This window comes from Pecten maximus, chromosome 10 (assembly GCF_902652985.1).
Source record: "Pecten maximus chromosome 10, xPecMax1.1, whole genome shotgun sequence".
In the NCBI taxonomy this organism is placed as follows: domain Eukaryota; kingdom Metazoa; phylum Mollusca; class Bivalvia; order Pectinida; family Pectinidae; genus Pecten; species Pecten maximus.
This window is the reverse complement of record NC_047024.1, coordinates 26,236,950-26,259,596: the sequence shown is the minus strand read 5'-3', so window position 1 is coordinate 26,259,596 and position 22,647 is coordinate 26,236,950. Positions and strand designations below refer to the sequence as shown.

Below are 22,647 nucleotides of genomic sequence, written 5' to 3'. Positions count from 1 at the left end.
ATAGTAGAGACACTACAACAAAGTATTTTTAAATTATAAAAGTTTTCTAAAATGTATGATAGTGGGCCATTTCCATCAAAATTCCTTAACTTGAGAAAGTTTCTTGATTATTAATTTTTAAAATTCAAAGAAATGTCTTAAATTCAAATTTTTTTATGGAAAGCATTACAGAGTTTAAGGAAAGTTACTTAACTGAGATTTTTTCTTTCAAAATTCTGTAATGATGTCTTACGGAAAATTTGATGTTAAAGAATTTCTTGGTATTGATGAAACTGAATCCAGATAGTTAAAAATTTTGTGGACTGTAAGTAGTTTCTATGTAAATTAGAAAAGGATGCACATGTTATGTAAAGAATTGGTATAAGTATGTATTTCAACAGGAAATTAAATTATTTTCACATTATTAGATAAGTTAATGAATGCTTCTGGAATGCGTCTATATTACTCCCATCCCAGATGAATGATTAGAAGAAAATAAAGCTTTAGAATTCTTAGATCTTTAATTTGACATGAATATAAAAATATAATTAATGGCCAATCCCTTTCTGCTTTTACACTATTCGCCATTTAATGATCTCATTAGCACTAAAAATATGTATGTAACATGTGTTTAGTTAAAAGTGAACATCAGAAGTGGAGTATGCTACCGTATTTCCTAAAATTAACGTCCCTCTGATGTTTTCGTTACTAATTGAAATGATAAAACTTTGGGGAGCTAAAATTTCACTGTCCAACCTCAATGTTCCTTACAACCTCCTTCAACCATTTAAAAGAAATTAAACTAGGAACTTTTTTATATTATTTTATGTCAATTATGGTAATTGCTCACAAAAGGAATATATATTGGTTTATATGAATTTTTGAACAAATATATTAATACAGTGCTATACCTGGAGTTAATGTGCTGTGTGTGTTTATATCTTAATTACAGATATCGAAGGCATAAACTAAAAAGATTCTTTTTCAAAAACATCCTGCGGTTGGTGTGTATGTAAAAAGTATTTACATTAAAATAGGAGGAAACTTTTATTGAAGTTTTTTTTTTACTTCAAGGTTATAGTCTTTCATAAAAATATATATAAAGGAACATTTTACCGATAGGAGCCACAAATATACAGATTTTATATCGGATCCGGGCCACTGGCTTCAACCTGATAATCTATAGAACCATATCATCCCATAGATAAAATAACCATTAAATATTCAGAATTCATTGCCCACTTTCTACGGTTCATTATGATAAGAATGAGATATAAGTTTGCCTGATTTATTCGTTGTGTGTGTAATTTTGATTAGACAAGATCTATTGTCTGAAGATTATATGGTTTATACAGACTGGTTACAGCTGCTGGGGGGATGAGGGAGAGTAGTACACACAGTAACTAGCTACTTTCTTTGGGAGGGGGAAGTAGATAATATCAGTGCAGTGATATTTCAGATAAAGTTTACCCGTGGTTCTAATTAAGCTGTCAACACCATAATGAAATATCTTCAGAATATTGACAGCATGCATTTGTTATTTTACAAAATAAATGTCTGCTTTTCTAAAATCTACTTTTAAGTTATTTATTTCTACCAGAACAAAGATGGGAAAACTTTTGTGTGGGGGAGAGGAAGGAAATTCCTTTGGGAAAAATGTTTTAATTGTACATTACTAAACCTGTTTTTCTATTAATTTGAAAGTTTTTTATGCAGTGTAGGACGGCCAAGCCTACCAGAATTATAAATGCTCTCTTTTTCAATGCTCTCAGCATGATTAAATTTTACTGAAATGTATATTGTAAAATTTCTTCTTTTTGTGTACTCCAATTTTGAAGCATAAGAAAATTTTAAAAGATTAGCGCAATGGCAAAATGGTATACATGTTTTAGAAAACTGTATCCAGAAACTGCAATTAGTGCTATCAAAATTAAGCAGAATGCTTTCAGTGTGAAAACCCACTAAAATAAGATCATTACATTCACTGTATTTATTGTGGCTCACAGTTTATGTTGTCAGTTGGGTTCTGTAAGGAATCCTAATTAAAGAATGACTTTGCACTGCAGAAATTTGGGGAGGGTTTGGTCGAGATTGACGGCAAGATTATAGGTAGAGAGAGTTAGAGAATAGTGTGGTTTTTACACAGCAGGGATTGGGGGCGTAGCGAGGGTTTGTGGTTTTAACATCAAAAAGATATGGTAGAAATCATTGTTTAAACTAAAAAAAGAATGAAGGCGTCTGGTTTTGGTTTAAAAAATATTTGTTATGTCAGCATCTTAAACCTGATCTTAATTTTCAACTTTAATGAAACCAGTGAAAAAGCCGAATTGAAGAAAAAATAGTTTGTCTATTTCCTGAGTAAAAACATATGTTGAGCTTGAAGCTAATCACTCAGTTAAACTAGTCACAAAATAACCTGTCTAAACTGGTCCCTGTATAGTATGGACACTTCGTTAATTCCAGAATTCCTCATTGTCCCACTGTAAGCTTTGGTACCTGGTATTGGGGAGCCGTGTATAAGAATCGGTTTGATTTACCACCTGATAAAAAAAATGTTTAAGGGCTGAGATAGGAAGATAATCATGTTCTTTTTAAGTTAGGTTATGAAAAGAATGGTGATCCATATTCATAAACAACTCTGTTCATTCTCAAATTGATAAAATTTGTTTAATAACTTTCTTTTAAGCTCAATTCCTTTAAGAAATTTAAGTAAGAATCAATACTAATTAATAAAATATGTCATTATCAGCTTAAGTTTGTTCTTTCGGTGATTTTGTCATTTATAAATTCATCAGTTAAATGATGATGGAGATATTTATAGGATTTCACACCTGTAAAATTGTTACCTGTCTCACCTCTGTCACTTTGATCTTCAGGTAATCGTTGATGATGTTGACAACAACATTGTGTACGAGTTTCCTTGTAATCGATGGCTCGCTATGGACGAAGATGATGGTATGACATCTAGAGACCTCATTGTGAATGTTGGCCCGATGAACATCGCTCCAGGTAAAGATTTCAGTTAATTGGTCATTTGTCTGATCCCTTGTTCAGAAAAATATTTTCTTTCAATTCAAACGGCGTTTTCTAGTTTAGTGATATCTTAGCAAAGGGAGATTACTCATGGTACCACCATAAAATATCTGTCTTGCTGTAAAAACCTTTCATACGGTAAAACTTTCTTAAGACAAGCAGGCTTAGACAAGCAAGCTTGATACAAATTTCTGCTTATTATAAAGTAAATTAATTCCCAAATTTGACTAAACCTTAAATATTTTAAAACCCTATAAGGAATTTCTGATATATCAAAGTATCTCCTCTGATCCTGTAGGATTTGTTACAAACAACTTTTTCTGTATTATGATAGCATTATAATATAGCCATCAAATTGATTTAGAAAATTGCTGTCTATTTAATCAAAATTTCTTGGATTCAAAATATTCATAACTTTTTTCATTGAGAAATATAGTTTTAATATCTACCAACTTTTTTTCATGTGCATCCATCTACTCCCAAACACTGGCCATTACTTCAAATCAAGGACCACTCTAGATGAAAAGTTCTCTTTTTTCATTTGCTGCCATTTTAATTATTTTTATCAGGCAGATTCTTTTTTAAAAATAAAGACAAATATCTGGCCCTCATTTTGTCCATTGTGACTAATATGAACATTGCTGTTCCTGCAGGAATTCCTTACGTGATTACCGTGACAACGGGGGATAAATCCAATGCTGGTACAGATGCCAGAGTTTTCGTAGTGATGAATGGACCACAGGGGAAAACAAGTGGGAAAATTTGGTTAGAGACCGGGAAATTTGAGCGAGGAACAACAGATATCTTCAATGTTGATGTTGTGGAGATGTTGAGTCCCCTTAAGGAGATTGAGATCGGCCATGACAACAGTGGTCTAGGACCTGGATGGTATCTGGAGCAGGTGATTGTCTTCTGCCCAAGCACGGGTATAGAACAAGTGTTCCCCTGCCAGAAGTGGTTCGCCACCAACAGCGGTGATGGACAGATACAGCGTACACTTAAAGAACAAAAAGCTGTCCGAAAAACAAAGGAGAAAAGTAAGTTACAAAGTCATAGTTAAACGTCCCACCACTTTTCCACGGTATAAAGGTATTTTCTCTCATATTTCTGTAACTGAAGTCTTCACTCTTTTGAACAGTGACAATTAAGCTTAGTGGTGTTTTACATTGTGGAATATTTAATGTCAAAATGTGCATTTATGCAAAAATATTCACAACTAAAAAACTGCTGGAAATATAAAAAGAAATGCTTGATTTTCATCATCTGACACATTTCATGAGCTGGGAACTCGTTCGTGTTTGTATGTATTAAAATCTTATTTTCTTTTCTTTTTCACTCAGAGATCCCATGGCTTGTTGTCGTATCAACAAGTGATATTAAAAGTGCTGGTACAGATGCAAACGTCTACATGGTTGCCTATGGTGACAAAGGAAAGTCTGACAAGGTCACATTGAGCAACAAAGGTGACAATTTTGAGAAGGGGCAGACAGATCACTTCAAGGTCGGCATGGTTGACATCGGCAAGCTGTATAAGATACGAGTGTGGCACGACAACGAAGGACTGGCCTCGGGCTGGCATCTCCACAAGTTCGTCCTCGAGAACATGACGACCAAAGAGAAGTACAACTTCAAGTGTGGACGCTGGTTGGCAGATGATGAGGACGACAAATCACTCATACGTGAAATGCCAGCGGAGAGTAAAGAAATCAACAAACCGCTACCATGTAAGTATTTAAATCTTTGTAGATGGGTCTCTTGTAATCTGTTGATTTGATTCCAGGATCAACCATTTTAATTATATGTGATTTCATACATGTATTATCCGTCTCTTTCATTTTCACAAATGGATAATATTTGTTTGCTGGGTTTATCGCCCCATGAACAGCCAGGGTCATTTTGAGGTTTGGGTTCACTTGGTCTGGTTTGGTTTATTTTGTTAAACGTCCTTTTAACAGCCAGGTTGATTTAAGGTTGTGCCAGGTTTTGTAGGTGGAGGAAAGCCAAAGTTTTAGTAGAATAACAACTGACCAACCGTCAGTACCTGGCAACTGCCCAACATGGGTTTCGAACTTGTAATCCAGAGGTGGAGGGCTAGTGATAAAGTGTCAGGACACCTTAACCACTTGGCTGTACACAGGACGATAAATCCAACCAACATAATTTTATTTAAAGTTTGATTTGTGTCACCACTACCAAAGATATCCAGCAATGACAGATGTATTGTGTAGCCTGCCTATTGTTTGATATATGATTCTGTGAAGCTCTTAATCTCACAAGATAAAAAATAATTTTGAAACCATCTTCTGCCAATTTCACTTCTGATATTTTTCGGGACCATGAGAACCGCTTGCTGATTTTCCAAGTCTGTAATTCCAGATTCAGAAAATTCTAAGTGAAGCATTTCAGACCTTAAATTGCCAAACTTTTGTCTTTTTTTTTTTGTTATTTTAGAAATTGACTGTAAAAGCTTGTAATAACAGTAAAATTTATTGTAAATTCTGATGATACTTTACATGCAGCTGTTTTGAAAAAACTAATAATGTAAATGATAAAATGTATTTTTTATTTTTGTCTTACAGTGGTTAAATACAATGTAGAAGTTCATACAGGAAAGAAAATGCGAGCTGGGACTGACGCCAATGTGTTCCTGAATATGTTCGGTGAACTAGGTGATACTGGGGACCGACCTCTAAAAGAATCCAAAAGCAACAGAAATAAATTTGAGAAGGGAAACGTAAGTGTGACACTCTTTAATATCTATTATTTATTTTGATGTGTTTTTATAGGATATTTGTTTTTTACCATATTTATCCTCAAACAAACCCCCTCCCTAGTGTTAATGTTTAATACCGTTTTTATCCTCAAATAAGCCCCCTCCCTAGTGTAAAGGTTTAATGCCGTTTTTATCCACAAATAAGCCCCCTCCCTAGTGTTAATGTTTAATACCGTTTTTATCCTCAAATAAGCCCCCTCCCTAGTGTAAATGTTTAATACTGTTTTTATCCTCAAATAAGCCCCCTCCCTAGTGTAAATGTTTAATGCCGTTTTTATCCTCAATTCTACCATGTTTGCTATGTAACGCCAGTTTTGATTGGTTTAAAACCATGTATTATTTTCCAATAACCCACGCTCGTGCCAATAATACACGGTAGTGAGTCACGGCTGTTACAATTTTATATATCTAATATTCACACAATTTACAATTTATGAAAGGTTACTATAGCCGAGTGGGCTAATGGGTTAGTCTTTCAATAATTTTTTATCACGATGCGAGTTCGAATCCTACAGAGCCCCCCCCCCCCCTTTTATTTTTTTTAAAATTTTTTTTATCCTTTTTTTTCAAAATCAATGCCATATGATAGATGCTCTTGATCATAGTACTGTATTGCCTGTATATTTCATCAACAAATAATGCAATATTCCAGAAATAAATTACAAGGTTTTCTCGAGGGTTTCTTTGCTTTTTTTTCTGTTAGAAAGAGGTCGATCTCAGAACTAAACAGTACAATAGTAATGGTAGAATAGAAATAATCAGCTTTGACTCGTGTATTGTTGCAGGATATACAACTCGGACTCGGATATTTTGCAATTTTAATTAATAACTCAGGCCTGCGGCCTTCGTTATTAATTTAATTACAAAATATCCTCGTCCTCGTTGTATATCCTGCAACAATACACGAATCATCGTTAATTATTTCTTAAATAAACCCCTTCCCACTGTTAAAGTTTCAAAGACATATATACCAGAGCAGTAAATTCTTCATGTAAAGTCTTCAAATCAAATTCAGTGTTGAACAGATCATAAACATCGACTGTTTATCCTCATAAAATAAAGGATCACAAATGTTTTATATTTCCAGGTTGATATGTTCACATTAGAAGCCGTGACCTTGCTCAAGATGAACAAGGTCATTATAGGGCATGATGGGAAGGGTGCCGGTTCAGGCTGGTTTCTGGACAAGGTAGTGGTCAAACAGGAAGGCTCGGACAAATACGACTATACATTTGAATGTGAACGGTAATTATGCTTACGTCTTTCATCTGTAAAAACATTTCAAAATTTTTTGTTAATTTTTAAACTTTGATGTTTCAATAACTGATAGATAAAAGAGTACATCAATTTATAAAATAGTACATATTGTGGTATCATAGAGTGAATTTAGAAGTCAGGAGAGACCTCTTCCTGCTGAAAAATTACAAAAATAAATTCCTGATACAAGTTTGTTAAAATTTGACAAAAAACGCATACTTACAGACTCAAAATGAATTGAATGTTCTGCTGTTTATAAAAAATGGAATTGTAAAAAATAAAGAATAAAATAATAGCACTTCCAGTGATTGTAGAGTTATCGCCCTTGCTGTGTATTGTGTAGATGTCACTATATCATATACATTCACTGTCAGTATAATTATAAAGTAAATATTGTTACTGTATTAGGATCACATGATATGATGTAGGTTGCTTCCTTTCTAGATATCTTATAGTTAAATATATATTTAAGTTATATTAGATGGAAATATTATTTCATTTTCCATTTAAAATAAATGCTTTTGTTGAGAATAGGAAAACTGTCATTCATTTTTACTTTGTGTGTTGTATACAGTTGGCTTGCCACCAGTGAGGATGATGGTCAGATTGTCCGGGAGCTGACCCTAGGGTCACACATGTTGTCCAGTAAGTAAAATGGGATAGATCTTAATTTTTTTTATGTGTGGTCGGATGGCCAAGTGGTAGCACACCAACCCTTCATTTAAGCACTCGAGTTTCATCAGATTCCCTGATTCAACGTAGAAAGGGATGGGGTCCCCTTGCTGACCACATGGGTTTTCTCAGGCTACTCTGTTTCCTCCCACAGTAAAATCCCTCTTTGAACGTCCATCCAGTCCAACTAGAATGATTGGTATACCGATCAATACTACCATAGGTATCTGGTAATGAACGTGTGCCTGGTAATAAGCCTGCTCCTGGTAATAAGCCTGTGCCTGGTAATAAGCCCGTTCCTGGTAATAAGCCTGTGCCTGGTAATAAGCCCGTTCCTGGTAATAAGTCTGTGTCTAGTTATAAGCTATGTCTGGTAATAAGCCCATTCCTGGTAATAAGCCCGTTGCTGGTTATAAGCCTATGTCCGGTAATAAGCTCATTCCTGGTAATAAGCCTGTGTCCGGTAATATGCCCATTCCTGGTAATAAGCCAGTGTCCGGTAATAAGCTCATTCCTGGTAATAAGCCTATGTCCGGTAATAAGCCCATTCCTGGTAATAAGCCAGTGTCCGGTAATAAGCTCATTCCTGGTAATAAGCCTATGTCCGGTAATAAGCTCATTCCTGGTAATAAGCCTGTGTCCGGTTATATGCCCATTCCTGGTAATAAGCCTATGTCCGGTAATAAGCTCATTCCTGGTAATAAGCCTATGTCCGGTAATAAGCTCATTCCTGGTAATAAGCCTGTGTCCGGTAATAAGCTCATTCCTGGTAATAAGCCTGTGTCCGGTAATATGCCCATTCCTGGTAATAAGCCTGTGTCAGGTAATATGCCCATTCCTGGTAATAAGCCAGTGTCTGGTTATAAGTCTGTGCCTTATAATAAGCATGTGCCTGGTAATAAACCCACTGATATATACTTCAGTGCTGTATAAATGTCAACAAGAGTTATATTATTGGTCTGCAATAAGCCCACCCCGACCTTGAATCAAGGTTTGTGTATCGGCCCCTGAGCTTATTGTAGGAAAACTGCTTATAATGTATCTCCTTCTTGTATTCAGCAACCACATACAACGTTTTTGTGACAACGGGTGACGTCAGAAGCGCAGGAACAGACGCCAATGTTTCAATCAAAATATTTGGGTCTAAAGGTGACACAGGAGAGCTTCAGCTTCGGTCATCAGAAAATACCTCAAACAAATTTGAAAGAGGAAAGACAGACATGTTTAAGCTGGAATCTGTGAACATAGGTGTGGTAAGTAAGGCGGAGTCGATAGTGTTGTGTTGACACCCCTACTGGTACAACTGATGGGTGTGGTGGAGCTTTTTGTTTCCTTCTCATTTGTCCATTCATAAGTCTGTCCATCTTTAGTTGTCCTCTTTTTTTTATCCTGCTTTGTTATAAAATGTTAGACATATTTTATTTTCTGTTCATTATAAACCTTTCCAACAAAGTTATGGCCCTTTGATCACCTGTCTTAGTTGTAATTCTTTTGAATTATTACCGTGTAATAACTTTCTGGGCCGTACAAAGTATATTGTTAATTCTTCATTTAAAATTTGTAAACATCAGATATTGTTTGTAAACAAAATCTTGTGATTTGTAAACAATATGTGATTGTTTTTCTGGTTGGTAAGTAATGTGAATAGGTTCATATATTATAACTCATACTAGATTTTTATGTGTGGTTTTTCAATGACTTTTTTCTGTCACTTTCATTAGACAAATGACCATTGAAGTGTATGTTCACTGAAGTGTGAATTTTATGTTAACTGAGGTGTGAAGCATATGTTCACTGAGGTGTGAAGTGTATGAGATTGTATCAACTCAACAAGTCTGTTTGTCTTCAATGTACAAGTCAATACAAATATGCTTCATCTAGAACCTGGTCATAGATGTGCAAGAGTGTATGGGCCCCCTCATCTCTATTTAGAACAAGTCTGCTACAGTGTTTCCAGATGGTTCCCTTCCCCTGTCAATTCAAAAAATAAAAAGCATGAAACATATTTTTTCTGTTTTTAGTTGAAGAAGATAAGAATAGGACATGACAACTCCAAGCCGGGAGCTGGTTGGTATCTCGATGAAGTCCGTATAGACATTCCATCACGGGGCGAACACTATTTGTTCGCGTGTCATCGCTGGCTGGCCAAGGACGAGAAGGATGGTCTAACAATGGTGGAGCTTGAACCTTCACATAAAGAAGACCGTGAAAAACGTAAGCGACAAATTTCACTGTTTTATTATTTGAACAAACATACATTTTCTGCAAATGCATGATGTTTGGTTATAACTTAAGTTCATGATTTTGCTTACCATGTGACTTCCGAGATTAATCGTGTTTGTTGATTCTGTGTTATCTTTACTGTGAAGGTCTTATGTGCGTTCAGGCATAATGTACTAACAAATTATTTTCTCACTGAATATTTCTATATATGTAACATTTTATACACGTATTTTGCACAATATAACACTGTGTTTAACATTACATGTGATTTATTATTTATCATGTTGTATCTATTTTCATATTACTGATGTGAATGTTTCCCTGGGCATCACCAGTATATGTGGGAGGGGCTATGTACATGTGGGCAGAGTTACATGTATATATGGAAGGAGTTGTGGGTACATGTGAGAGAGGAGTTGTGTACATGTGGGAGGGGCTAAGTAAATGTGGGAAGAGTTATGTATATGAGAGAGGAGTTGTGTGTACATAGGGGAGGGGCTATGTACATGAAGGAGGGGTTACATGTGTGTGTTCATGTGGGAGGGGTTACATGTACACGTGGGAGAAGTTTTGGAAACATGTGGGACGGGTTATATAAATGTAGGAGGCGTTTTGTAAATGTGGGAGGAGTTACTTGAACATGTGGGAGGGGTTAAATGTACATGTGCCTGATGTGGGAGGGGTTGTGAGTACATGAAGGAAGAACTGTGTGAACATGTGGGAGGAGTTGTATGTACATGTCAGAGAGGTAGCTGTGAGTACATTGCATAACTTGTGTACATGTGGAAGGAGTTGTGGGTATATGTGGAAGGAGTTGTGGGTACATGTGGAAGGAGTTGTGGGTACATGTGGAAGGAGTTGTGGGTATATGTGGAAGGAGTTGTGGGTATATGTGGAAGGTGTTGTGGGTACATGTGGAAGGAGTTGTGGGTATATGTGGAAGGAGTTGTGGTTATATGTGGGGTTTTGGTTTTGGGGGGGGTTTGGGGTTTTGGGGGGTTGTGGGTTTTGGGGGTTGTGGGTTTGGGAAAGGGTTGTGTTTTTGTGGGGGTTTGGGTTTTTGGGGGTTGGGTTTGTGGGGTTTTGGGGCGTGGGGGGGGGTTTATGTGGAAAGGGGTTTGGGTTTGGGGGTGTTTTGGGTCTGTGGGGGTTTTGGGTTTTGGGGGGTTGTGGGTTTGTGGGGGTTTTGTCCCGTGGGGGTTTGGGTTTTTTGGGGGTTTTTTGGGTTTGTGGGGGTGGGGTTTGGGGGGTTTTGGGGTTTTGGGGGGTGTTTTGTGGGGGTTTTGGGGGGTTTTGGGTTTTGTGGGGGTTGTGGTTTTGTGGGGGTTGGGTTTTTGGGGGTTTTGGGTTTGTGGGGGTTTTGGGTTTGTGGGGGTTTTTTGGTCGTGGGGGTTGGGGTCGTGGAGGGTTTGGGGGTATTGTGGGGGTTGTGGGATTTTGGGGGGAAAGGAGTTGGGAATTGGGGATTTATGGTATATGTGGGAAGGTTTTGGAACAGTGGAAGGATTTGGGTCATTGGAGGAGTTGGGGTTGGGGAAAGGATTGGGGTACATGTGGAAGGATTTGGGGGGGGTTGTGGGGAGTTGGGGTATTGTGGGGGGGTTGGGGGTAATGGGGAAAGGATTTGTGGTTATGAAAAAGGAGTTGTGGGTACGTGGAAGGATTTTGTAGAAACGTGGGGATTTTTGGGTTACGGGGAAGGGTTGTGGGTTTGGGAGGGGTTGTGGGTAATTTGGAGGTTGTGGGTACATGTGGAAGGAGTTGTGGGTATATGTGGAAGGAGTTGTAGATACATGTGGAAGGAGTTGTGGTTATATGTGGAAGGAGTTGTGGGTATATGTGGAAGGAGTTGTGGGTACATGTGGAAGGAGTTGTGGGTACATGTGGGAGGAGTTGTGGGTACATGTGGGAGGAATTTTGTAAATGTGGGAGGAGTTGTGGGTACATGTGGGAGGAGTTGTGGGTACATGTGGAGTAGTTGTGGGTACATGTGGAAGGAGTTGTAGGTACATGTGGGAGGAATTTTGTAAATGTGGGAGGAGTTGTGGGTACATGTGGGAGGAGTTGTGGGTACATGTGGGAGTAGTTGTGGGTACATGTGGAAGGAGTTGTGGGTACATGTGGAAGGAGTTGTGGGTACATGTGGGAGTAGTTGTGGGTATATGTGGGAGTAGTTGTGGGTATATGTTGGAGGAGTTTTGGGTACATGCGAGAAGAGTTTGGGTACATGTGGGAGGAGTTTTGTAAATGTGGGAGGAGCTTGCACATGTGGTAGATAAACATTTTTTTCAGTGCATTATCTCGACACCAGGCATGGAGACTATGATTTTATTTATCTCCATGAACATTCTAGTGTGGGAAATTGATTGCTTCAAAAAAATGATTTTCACATAATCATCTTTTCTTCTGATATTAACATGTTGGCTTTATAATAACCCCATATTAACACTTCGATCACTTTGATCGGATTGATCTTGCTAAAAATGTCTTCATTTAATAAATGGAGAAATAATTATACGATTATAAAGATTTTTGGAAAGAAGACATTTTTAGTGAGATCAACAGGAACATTTGTTCTTTGTTTTTCTAGGTACACAGTCTGTTTTTGTTGGTATCAGTTTCAGTGGTATGAAAACGAGGTTATGCTGACCAATGGTAGAAAAGATAGAGTGAAATTGACCAATACTAATATCTAAACCTATGGTAAAAATTAAAATCTATCTTACCAATAATAAAAGAGATAAAATTGAGTTGATCAATAATAATGAGAGATGAAATTGAGCTGATCAATGATAAAAAAGATGAAATCTAACTGATCAATGATAAAAGAGATGAAATCTAACTGATCAATGATAAAAGATGAAATCGAGCTGATCAATGGTAAAAAAGATGAAGTCTAACTGATCAATGGTAAAAAAAGATGAAGTCTAACTGATCATTGGTAAAAAAGATAAAATCGAGCTGATCAATGGTAAAAAAGATGAAATGGAAGTGACCAATGATAAAAAAAGCGAAATCGAGCTGATCAATGGTAAAAAAGATGAAATCTAACTGACCAATGATAAAAAAAATGAAATCTAACTGATCAATAATAAAAAAGATGAAATCTAACTGACCAATGATATAAAGATGAAATCTAACTGACCAATGATAAAAAGATGAAATCTAACTGATGAATGATTAAAAAAGATGAAATCTAACTGATCAGTGATCAAAAAGATGAAATCTAACTGATCAATAATAAAAAAGATAAAATCTTACTGATCAGTGATAAAAAAGATGAAATCTAGTTGATGAATGGTTTGAAAGATGACGATTAACCAATCAATGCTAAAAAAGATGAAGTTTTACTGACCAGTGGTGAAAAAAATGATACCTAACTGACCTTTGGTAAGAAAGATGAAGTCTAACTGACCAATGGACTGTGTACCAGCTCTACTGTCTATTCCATCACTGAACATTATATTTATCTTGCACAACAAACTAGGACGCCGTGGGCCAGGTAAGCCAGATTATCTCCCTTGGAGAATTAAATTGTCTCCCGTTTTCAGCTTGTCTTTTTATATGTATGGTATCACTGCATGAGCTCCATAAAACAAAGAAATATTATCAGCAAAAGAAAAAAAAAAGGAAAAAGTAAAAAATTGACAATATAGAAAAGTTAAAGTGAATTTTTGTTTTCCAATTTTAATTTTTATCATTTAATGTCTCTTGCTAGGATTATTTTGGCTGACATTTCTAAGTGTTTTGGAGCTAATATTGGCCTGAGCATGCCTAAACTGCGTGTCTGGTGAGCGTTTGTCCTCATTTGTTGTATGGCTTACAACCCCTCCTGTGTACATTGCAAATGATATTTGATGTATATGATGCTGATATCTAGGTAGTATTTGGGATGTTTAGGGCTTGACAACAGTGTGATGGTATTATCAGTGGATGTGTTCGTTTAGATATAGGTACCAAGGTAGATATAGCTGCATGGAGGAGTCCGGTAGCATTACATCCTATGTTCAGATGTACCGTATTTATCCGCAAGAAAGACCCTATTGAAAAAATTAACCTCATACTCAATTTTTGTTTAATCATCAATTAAAAAAATCAAACTGAAAGTGGTTCATAAATGCCTACCCTGATCTTTTACTAAACTATTACAACAGGGGAGGGGCTTGTTTGAGGATAAATACGGTACTTTCTGGACAGCAGAACCATTCTATATGAAGTGCTGGTACAGGTAACATTATATCTAGCTGATTACATAGAAACCCAGCTGCCCAATATTCTGTGTGGTTTTGTAGATATTGATACTGATGATTAACTGTTTGTGATGTATGTCATTCAAATTACATAGAGCATGTGTTAGCTATACAAGCAATCAAAGGGAGGTAATTAAGGTGGGGGAGTGGAGAGGAAATGGAGGTGTGCGGGGGAGGAAATGGCAGTAATGATAATCACATATAAAAACACTGGAGTGTTGTTTTGACGACCTTGATCAACACTGAGTAATAACAAATCTTTGTTTATAAAACCTCTGTGTGGCTTACTGATGGTATGATCATTATACTCCTACCCACCTACATGTGTACTACATGGTGTTACTGTACGCAAGTAAAGGGGAATCCCCCCCCCCCCCCCCCCATATCATAAGATCAGTCTGAGATGGTGTTACTGTACACAGGTAAGGGGAATCAACCTCCTCCATATCTACAGACACATAATAGGATGAGTCTGTGATAGTGTTACTGTGCACAGGTAAGGGGAATCAACCTCCTCCATATCTAGACATATAATAAGATGGGTCTGTGATGGTGTTACTGTACACAAGTAAAGGGGAATCAACCTTGTCAAACTGTGATGGTGTTACTGTACACAGGTTAGCGGAATCAACCTCCCTCATATCTACAGACATATAATAGGATGAGTCTGTCATGGTGTTACTGTACACAAGTAAAGGGGAATCAACCTCTTCCATATTTACAAAAATCTTGTCGACATCTCCAGGTAGCTGAATTTGCTCTGGTCTTTGTGATATCTTCAGGCCAAATTAATTGTTATTTGTTTTCTAATTCTCTATCTTATCCTTTATTCCTGAAGTTTTACCTACATTGATATTGTTTTATTTTAAATCTTCTAAAAATAAAATGTTTTTGTTTACTTGTAGATAGAAAGTTGTTTATCTAAAATGCTCTAAAGTTTTATCAAATCAGACTCCATAACAATCTTTATCTGTTTATTTCATTGCTGTTCATCAAAAAATAATTAATAAGAGAAACAGATATCTGTAAACACTATACCCAGGCACTAAGATAACTACTAGCTATGTCATCCCTTCCCTGTGCTGCACCTACAAGCTTAGATTACCACAGCATAAGGTAAACCATTCCCTCATCACCTTCTGGCTGAGAATACCAGTTTACCACAATTTCACCATTTTCACAACAACAACACACCCACTCGTACATAAACCCCACCCATACAATGCCCCCACCCATACAATGCCCCTACACTGACCCTACGCCTACACTGCCCCCACCCCTACACTGCCCCCACCCATACAATGCCCCTACACTGCCCCCACCTCTACACTGCTCCCACCCCTACACTGCCCCCACCCATACACTGCCCCACCCCTACACTGCTCCCACCCCTACACTGCCCCCACCCCTACACTGCCCCACCCCTACACTGCCCCCACCCATACAATGCCCCTACACTGCCTCCACCCCTACACTGCCTCCACCCCTACACTGCTCCCACCCCTACACTGCCCCCACCCCATCTCAGTATTCAATTGTTGTTGTTGACAAATATCTACTGTGTAGAATAGCTCAATGATAGAGTCCACAAAACGGTTAATTTAGAATAACAAATTTTAAACCAGTCTTAACTTTATTGGGTTTAACTAATAAGTTATTGAAAAAAAATCACAGCCATAATGACTGCAATATATGCTTTAACAAGTATGTATAATCAATGACATCTGCCTTACCTGACATCTTAAAAATCTATAATATAGACTGTGACAAACAGCAGTACAGGAAGTGAAGTACCTGGGCCTAATATTATTTGGGTAAATTCCATTTCAGTGTGGAGATAAAGTGTTCCCATGAGTTTTCCCTGCATGGATACAAAATAGTTTAAATATGATTTTGTTAGATAGTGAATGGTATGTTTGCCTTTCATATGTATTAAAAAAGAAAGAATTTTATAATTCCTTATTTCAAAATTGACCACCAACATTTTTGCTACAGGTAAACTTTACATGGCTAAAATATTGCTTTATCTATGTGCTCATGATAAACAAAAAAAAACTTTATTTTGGCATATACTTTATGATTTTGATATCAATGAAAGTATTTATAGAATGTTTAAAAGTTTTTCATATGTATCAGAAATGACCAAAAATGTCTCTTATTTTTCCAATATTGAATCTACATCATCACTCAGTGCCGACCTGTCATCAGTGATGGATGCTTAGAAACCTATGAAGCTTGATCTTTCCAAAAAATTGAGGGGAAAAAAATTCAATTTCAAAATTTGAATTTATTACAAAGATTATGGTAAAATTTCAGAACTAGTTATTACTTATATTGGTGTTTTTGTGTATTCAAGGTCTGCCATATGAAGTAACGGTCTGGACGAGCGACAAATCCAGTGCTGGAACCGATGCTAATGTCTTCCTCCAGATGTATGGTGACAGCGGGAAAACTGAGAAGGAAGTCCTCAACAACCGCTCGGACAATTTTGAACGAAACAAGAAAGACACGTTCAAGGTGCCTTGAACTTATATATATTGTAACATTATCTGATATGACATCAAATAATATTATCATCGAATATAAATGATTAAACTCGATCCATATTGGACCGACTATGATACAGAATTTGTTCTTGTAATAGCCCAAGTAGTTAACATGTAAACTTTGAAGGAAAGAAGCGAATGAGCTTATTGCAGTACAATCAGGTATTTTGATTGCAATTTTTATTGAAATGTAATAGATATGGATGGGTTCATTACCAGGCACGGACTTATTGTGATATAAATATGGTAAGGGATCAGTGTCAAACTGACAAAGTTGATAACAATGATTCCATTTACAATTTCAAGGTACACTGTATATTTACGATTTCAAGGTACACTGTATATAAGTGTATTGTATTTTTCCCTGAATTTATTTTTAAGAACAAATTCTTTGAGAATAACTAGAATCATTTTTATTTTTATCATAGATTGAAGCAGCTGATGTTGGCAGGCTCCAGAAGATCAGAGTTGGTCATGACGGAACAGGGATGTTTTCTGGATGGCATTTAGAAAAGGTAGGAACTCTCCTGTCTCACTTCCTGTTCTGTCATAATATCAAACAATGATGTCACAAATAAAATTTAGGAAATGGATATTGAAATATCAAGCAGAATTTTTTTTTTTATGAAAATATTATTTTTATATATTGTGTTTAAGTAACAATACATATTGTCTGAAACAGGTATTGATTCAGAGGCACCCTAGAAAGGGAACACGTAAAACACCAAAGCGTCGCCGAACCCCATCAGCAAACGAGCGTCGAAAGTCCCTGGTATCAGACCTACAAGAACGAGACGAGGACTCCGATGGAAGTAACTCGTCATCATCTCCAACACCTCGTCGAAGAAGAAGTTTCAAAAAGCACAAAGAGCCAGAGTTGAAGACAGTTGAGGAAGAAAGTGAAGAGGATGTGTATGATGGTACAGAAACTGAGGACTACTGGTTTTTTGTCAACGAGTGGTTCTCACGTGGTGAAGGTGACGGAGCTATTCAAAGGGAGTTTACTCCTACTGACAAGGATGGAAAGCCACTCAAGGGAGCTCTCCAAGGTAATGCTTGATATAGTATTTCCACTTGCAGTGTGTAGTAGAAATAGCTTGTTCCTAAAAAATATAAGACTTGCATACTGTATAGACAATTAAAATTTTTTTTTTTTTTTTTCAAAGATGAATTCTGGTCCAATTTTATAAGTTGCCTTCAGACTTTTTATATGGGAAACCAAGACCAGTCTTTAGAATGGACAGGGTCTGGATAATGCAGGTTTTAAATTACTGATAAGAGAAAAAGTACAAATGCCAAATACCAAAGCCAATGCACTCAGGATCCTGATAGACAGGGGCTGTTTAGCCAGGTTTTACTTCATATATGTGATGAAGTAAAGGTTTTTTGATTCTCTGACAAAACACATCAGTACTAGGTATATTTGATTTTGTAGGAAGAGATGGCGGTAAGTTTAGATATTGTACACACTTGATCACTGTCCATGCCACATCACACATTAGTTTGGTCCCAGGTATTTTCACAGTAATGAGTACGATTTCATCATTTTGACAATTTATAATGGTCAATTTTGTTCATCAGTTGGACCAGTTGGACCGGCTGAATCTTTTGGACCAGAGTTGATCATTTATGAAATAGGATGGACTTGATGATTTTATGTAGTTTTCAGAGGAGCGTTGACAATGACTTTCAAGGCCTGTATTAACACCTACAGGGCCATCAAGATCTATGCAAGAAATGTTACATTTAAAAATGTTAAAAAAAGTTGTTCCGCATAAAAAAAACACACTTAAAGTAATTAATTGTATTTAAAATCACTAGATACATTGTAAAGACAAAATCTGATTTTGTTTACGCAAGCAGAGTTTTGAATCATTACTATGTATTTTATGAGTTATACATTAATTACATTTGTTCATGTACCTGAATTTAACAAGTCTGCCCACAAACTTAGTAGGATAGAGGTATCTGCAGATGTTTGGAGGAAATTAAGTGAGGAATTTTTTTATTAGAGAACTCACAGGTTTTTGACAGGTGTACATTTCACAGTTGGTAGGTGTACATTTCACAGTTGGTAGGTGACATTTCACATATCACAGAAATCACAGAATCACACAAAATATTTTGAATTCACCTTTTTACTTTGCAGTCATAAAAATAATGTTTGTATTTTGGGGATTTTGCATGTCATCAGAACTTATCATGTTCATGATTAAAATTTAACTTTAAAAATAACATAGCACAGGTATAATAAAATAAAGAGTTTAAAGTATTGTATATTTTTAGTTCAATATAAAGAAAAAATTTGTCTCTGGAAAGAATTGTATTCAAAAAACAAAAGGGGAGTACTAATAAATAGCTAAACATAACTATTTCTAACTCAAAAGTGTTAAAATGAGGGCAAAATATGAACTTATAGTTTTCATAGAGACCATTGAAAGAGTACAATAATAATGCTACCAGGGCCCGGTTGTTCAAAGGGTGATTAGGCTAATCAAAGTTAACAACAATATGAAGATATTGATAAAATAATTTCTGATAAAACTTATTTGACAACATTTTCTGAAACTGTAACACCTACCAGTCTCTTCATACCTGCTGCTTTTGAAGGATATACATACACATGATTTGAAGTTAAGGAGAAATGAGATTTTCACTAATCAAATGATTAAGCTAATCACCTTTTGAACAACTAGGCCCAGGTGTTCTGGAAGGACCAGGTGTTCAGGAAGGGTAAGCATCTTCTGCCTCATCACTGACAATGGGCCATGTAGATACAGCTCAAATCCAGCTGATGCTGCGGAAAAGAGCATATAAACTAGGGCAGTGTTAAAAAACCTACAATTCTTTTGAATGTACTTGAGTTAGGTATGGTATTTCTTTGAACTTTGAACTTGTTATGATATCATGAGCATATCAAAACTCATGATAATGAATAAAAGAACAGAAATGATGACATGGTTGTGCTCACTATATTACACAATAGACCTGGAATCAAATTTCAATCTGTGACCTGTTATTGTGTTTGAATGTTTCAGATGTTGAGTACGAAATCCATGTTTTTACTGGAAATGTACGAGGGGCAGGCACTGACTCTAATGTGTTTATCAACATATACGGAGAAAACTTTGACTCTGGCGAAAGGCAGCTTAAAGATTCAAATAACTTTAACAAGTTTGAAAATGGACAGGTATGGTCTGAAATGTTATATTAGCATAAAAAAGATTCCATCAATCCATACTCCTCCTGCAATCATTGTCCATTTCTTATGTGGTAAATCAGTCCATTATCTACCCTATTACACTAGAAATGATTAAATGCTGGTTAAAATAATGTATTAAAACCAAATTAATTTAATTGAAATTAAGTTCATTTGTTTCAGCTTTGATAGTTTCTGCTACATTTCTTCAGAGAATTTACGGTAATGAGAATCAGATATTTTGATTTGTTTAGCCTTTTTGATAGTAAAATATGTTGATTGAAGAATGCTGATGATGTGATATTTCTAAAATAAAAAAGATTTTCTCAATTCAACAGGAAGATATATTCAAGCTCAAAATCAAGGAATTAGGACGATTGGTGAAATTACGTATTCGCCATGACAACAAAGGAATAGGGGCAGCCTGGTATCTTGATAGAGTCGAAGTTGTCGATACGAAGAAAAGGCAAACGTAAGTTTGATATAATTTTTTTGTAGAGAAAAGTCAATACAAGTCAAAGTGTTTCTTAAATGAGTAATTTTTGAATAGTTGATCACTGACAAGCATGCTAACCAGACAATGGGAACTCTTTTGTGTTGAAGGTTCTACTTCCTGTGTCAGCGTTGGTTGGCAACAGGAGAAGACGATGGACAGATCTGTCGAGAACTTGTGCCTGTTGATAAATCCTTGCTCAGTAAATCAGGAAAGGATTCGGCTAGGGCTGAAGTTGCCCTGGAAACCAAAGGTAATTCTTAAAGCTTACAGTTAGATCCTCAGTTTGTATGACTGTTTATGATAAAATTTCAAATAAGAAAATGAGGAAATACAAATTGAACATATGTAAAAATGGTTTCTCCTTAAATATGGCATGTGTTTCCTTTAAAACTGTTCTGATTGGTCAAACACAAAAGCTATACCAACACAGTGATAATCTAAGTGTTATAAAAAAATTATCAAGTTGACAATTTCAAATATTTCGCTGGAATTAAAAATGTAATAAAATAATATGATATTTGATCTAATTAAATTTTCTTTTGATGACAGCTGCCATGACAACTTACTATGTAAATGTGAAGACAGGGACAGTTTGGGGTGCGGGAACTGACGCCAATGTCTACATCGTTCTGTTTGGTGACAAGGATCATACTGGTGAGAGGGGAGACAACTCTAGTTTTTTGTTTGATGACATAGTTTTTATTAATTGGATTTGCTGTGTGGACCTTATGCTTAAACTTGGACTCAAATAAGTAGAGGATAGGATCATTACAAGACAACAAAATGTTGTTTTTTAGCATTTTCAGTCGACTTATTGCTGTATAATTATTGCAGTTGATCTTTTATGTACTTTAAATTTGCACTCATCTATAATGCGCAGGTACATTTGAAGTTCATTTTAAGAAAAAAAAATTGTTTTAGAAAATGGAATTATGTTAAACTTGAATTGCATGGAAGCTGAATACTCCAGCATAAGAAGATAGAAATCTGTAACTTATTAAAGTTACATTACAACATTTAATTTGAATCAACAGTCAGATTTGTCACATTGGATTGTAATTTTTCAGTTTCTAATAAGGTTGGTGGTTTTTTTTCGTAGATACTATATTCCTGAAATCCTCCATGACAAATAAGAATAAGTTTGAGGGTGGACAGACAGATAAATTCCTGGTGGAAGCCGTCAACATCGGCGAACTCAAGAAAATCAAGTAAGATATTTTATGTTTCCAGTTTTCATTTATTTTTATGCATTATTGCTAACATTTTGTAATTTCTTTAGGCATTCCAATGTTCAAGTCTCAGAAAAGTACACCTGTAGACCTCCATTTGGTATTAAACTCTTCTATGTCTAGAATTTTTTTTTAAAAGTTGATTATATTTTAATGAAAAATATTTATTTTGGAATGAAAATCAATTAGTTCATTTACAATATGTCCTGACAAGAAGTTTAAGTTCATCCTTTCTGTCTTAAAAAAGTTTTCCTCTATACCCTTTCTTACTTTAACCTTTGTTCCTGTTTCATTCATCATGTCCAAACTTTTATCATAACAAATCTACACAGGTAAATTTTTAGATAAAATAGCAAGGTAAAAACTTCCACCAAGATTTATTATAAAATGCTGATTTTCAGCTTTGTGTGTTCAAATGTGATTTGTTATTTTTACATTACCCCCTTCTTTCTTGACCAGAATCGGCCATGATGACGCTGGAGGTGGCGCCCCCTGGTTCCTTGACGATGTTGTTATTGACAGTCCGTCGTTAGGTAAATGCTGGGTGTTCCCTTGTCACAAGTGGCTCAGCTCCAAAGACGGAGACTGTCAACTGGAACGAGAGCTGTGGCCGCAGGAACTCAATACTCAGGAATACACACCATGTATGTATATATATATATATCATCTTATATATACGATGTTATATGAGTTTCAGTTTCATAGAAGATATTTTGAAATATGTCTTTGAATTTTGTTTTTTTTTTGTGATCCTTGTCGAGCAAATATTAAAACTTCAAGATCATGCAGTTTCATCAAATCTCATATGAAACGAAAATATTGATCACAAATTCAGAAAACTTACATTTTCTTAGGTTTTAAAGACAAAACTGGAGGACAAATTCAAAAGGGGCTGCCATTTTGTTGCACCATCTTTAATTCAGGATAAAGTGTCATTGTCCATATTTTGACAACACAATCGAGTTCTGTTAAAAACACTCAATTACTTAA

At 36.0% G+C, this 22,647-nt stretch overlaps 1 protein-coding gene across 5 annotated transcripts in view; it reads left to right on the top strand.

Annotated features, from left to right (window-relative positions):
- The window catches only part of LOC117335400 (lipoxygenase homology domain-containing protein 1-like), a 73,552-nt gene that overhangs the window by 30,905 nt on the left and 20,000 nt on the right, over positions 1–22,647 (top strand). For 3 of the 5 annotated variants that reach the window (XR_004534398.1, XM_033895363.1, XM_033895362.1), the window contains exons 12-29: positions 2,856–2,988; positions 3,666–4,049; positions 4,353–4,736; positions 5,592–5,746; positions 6,873–7,030; positions 7,617–7,687; positions 8,774–8,967; positions 9,736–9,928; positions 13,425–13,439; positions 16,544–16,704; positions 17,162–17,248; positions 17,416–17,782; positions 19,772–19,923; positions 20,271–20,404; positions 20,536–20,678; positions 20,978–21,082; positions 21,528–21,636; positions 22,117–22,301. Coding sequence is in view for 4 of the 5 variants with exons in the window: in XM_033895363.1 (XP_033751254.1) it covers positions 2,856–2,988; positions 3,666–4,049; positions 4,353–4,736; positions 5,592–5,746; positions 6,873–7,030; positions 7,617–7,687; positions 8,774–8,967; positions 9,736–9,928; positions 13,425–13,439; positions 16,544–16,704; positions 17,162–17,248; positions 17,416–17,782; positions 19,772–19,923; positions 20,271–20,404; positions 20,536–20,678; positions 20,978–21,082; positions 21,528–21,636; positions 22,117–22,301 (3,130 nt within the window). In the remaining variant the exon portion in view is untranslated. The remainder of the gene's footprint in view (positions 1–2,855; positions 2,989–3,665; positions 4,050–4,352; positions 4,737–5,591; positions 5,747–6,872; positions 7,031–7,616; positions 7,688–8,773; positions 8,968–9,735; positions 9,929–13,424; positions 13,440–16,543; positions 16,705–17,161; positions 17,249–17,415; positions 17,783–19,771; positions 19,924–20,270; positions 20,405–20,535; positions 20,679–20,977; positions 21,083–21,527; positions 21,637–22,116; positions 22,302–22,647) is intronic. The other 2 variants (XM_033895365.1, XM_033895364.1) reach the window with 1 other exon arrangement.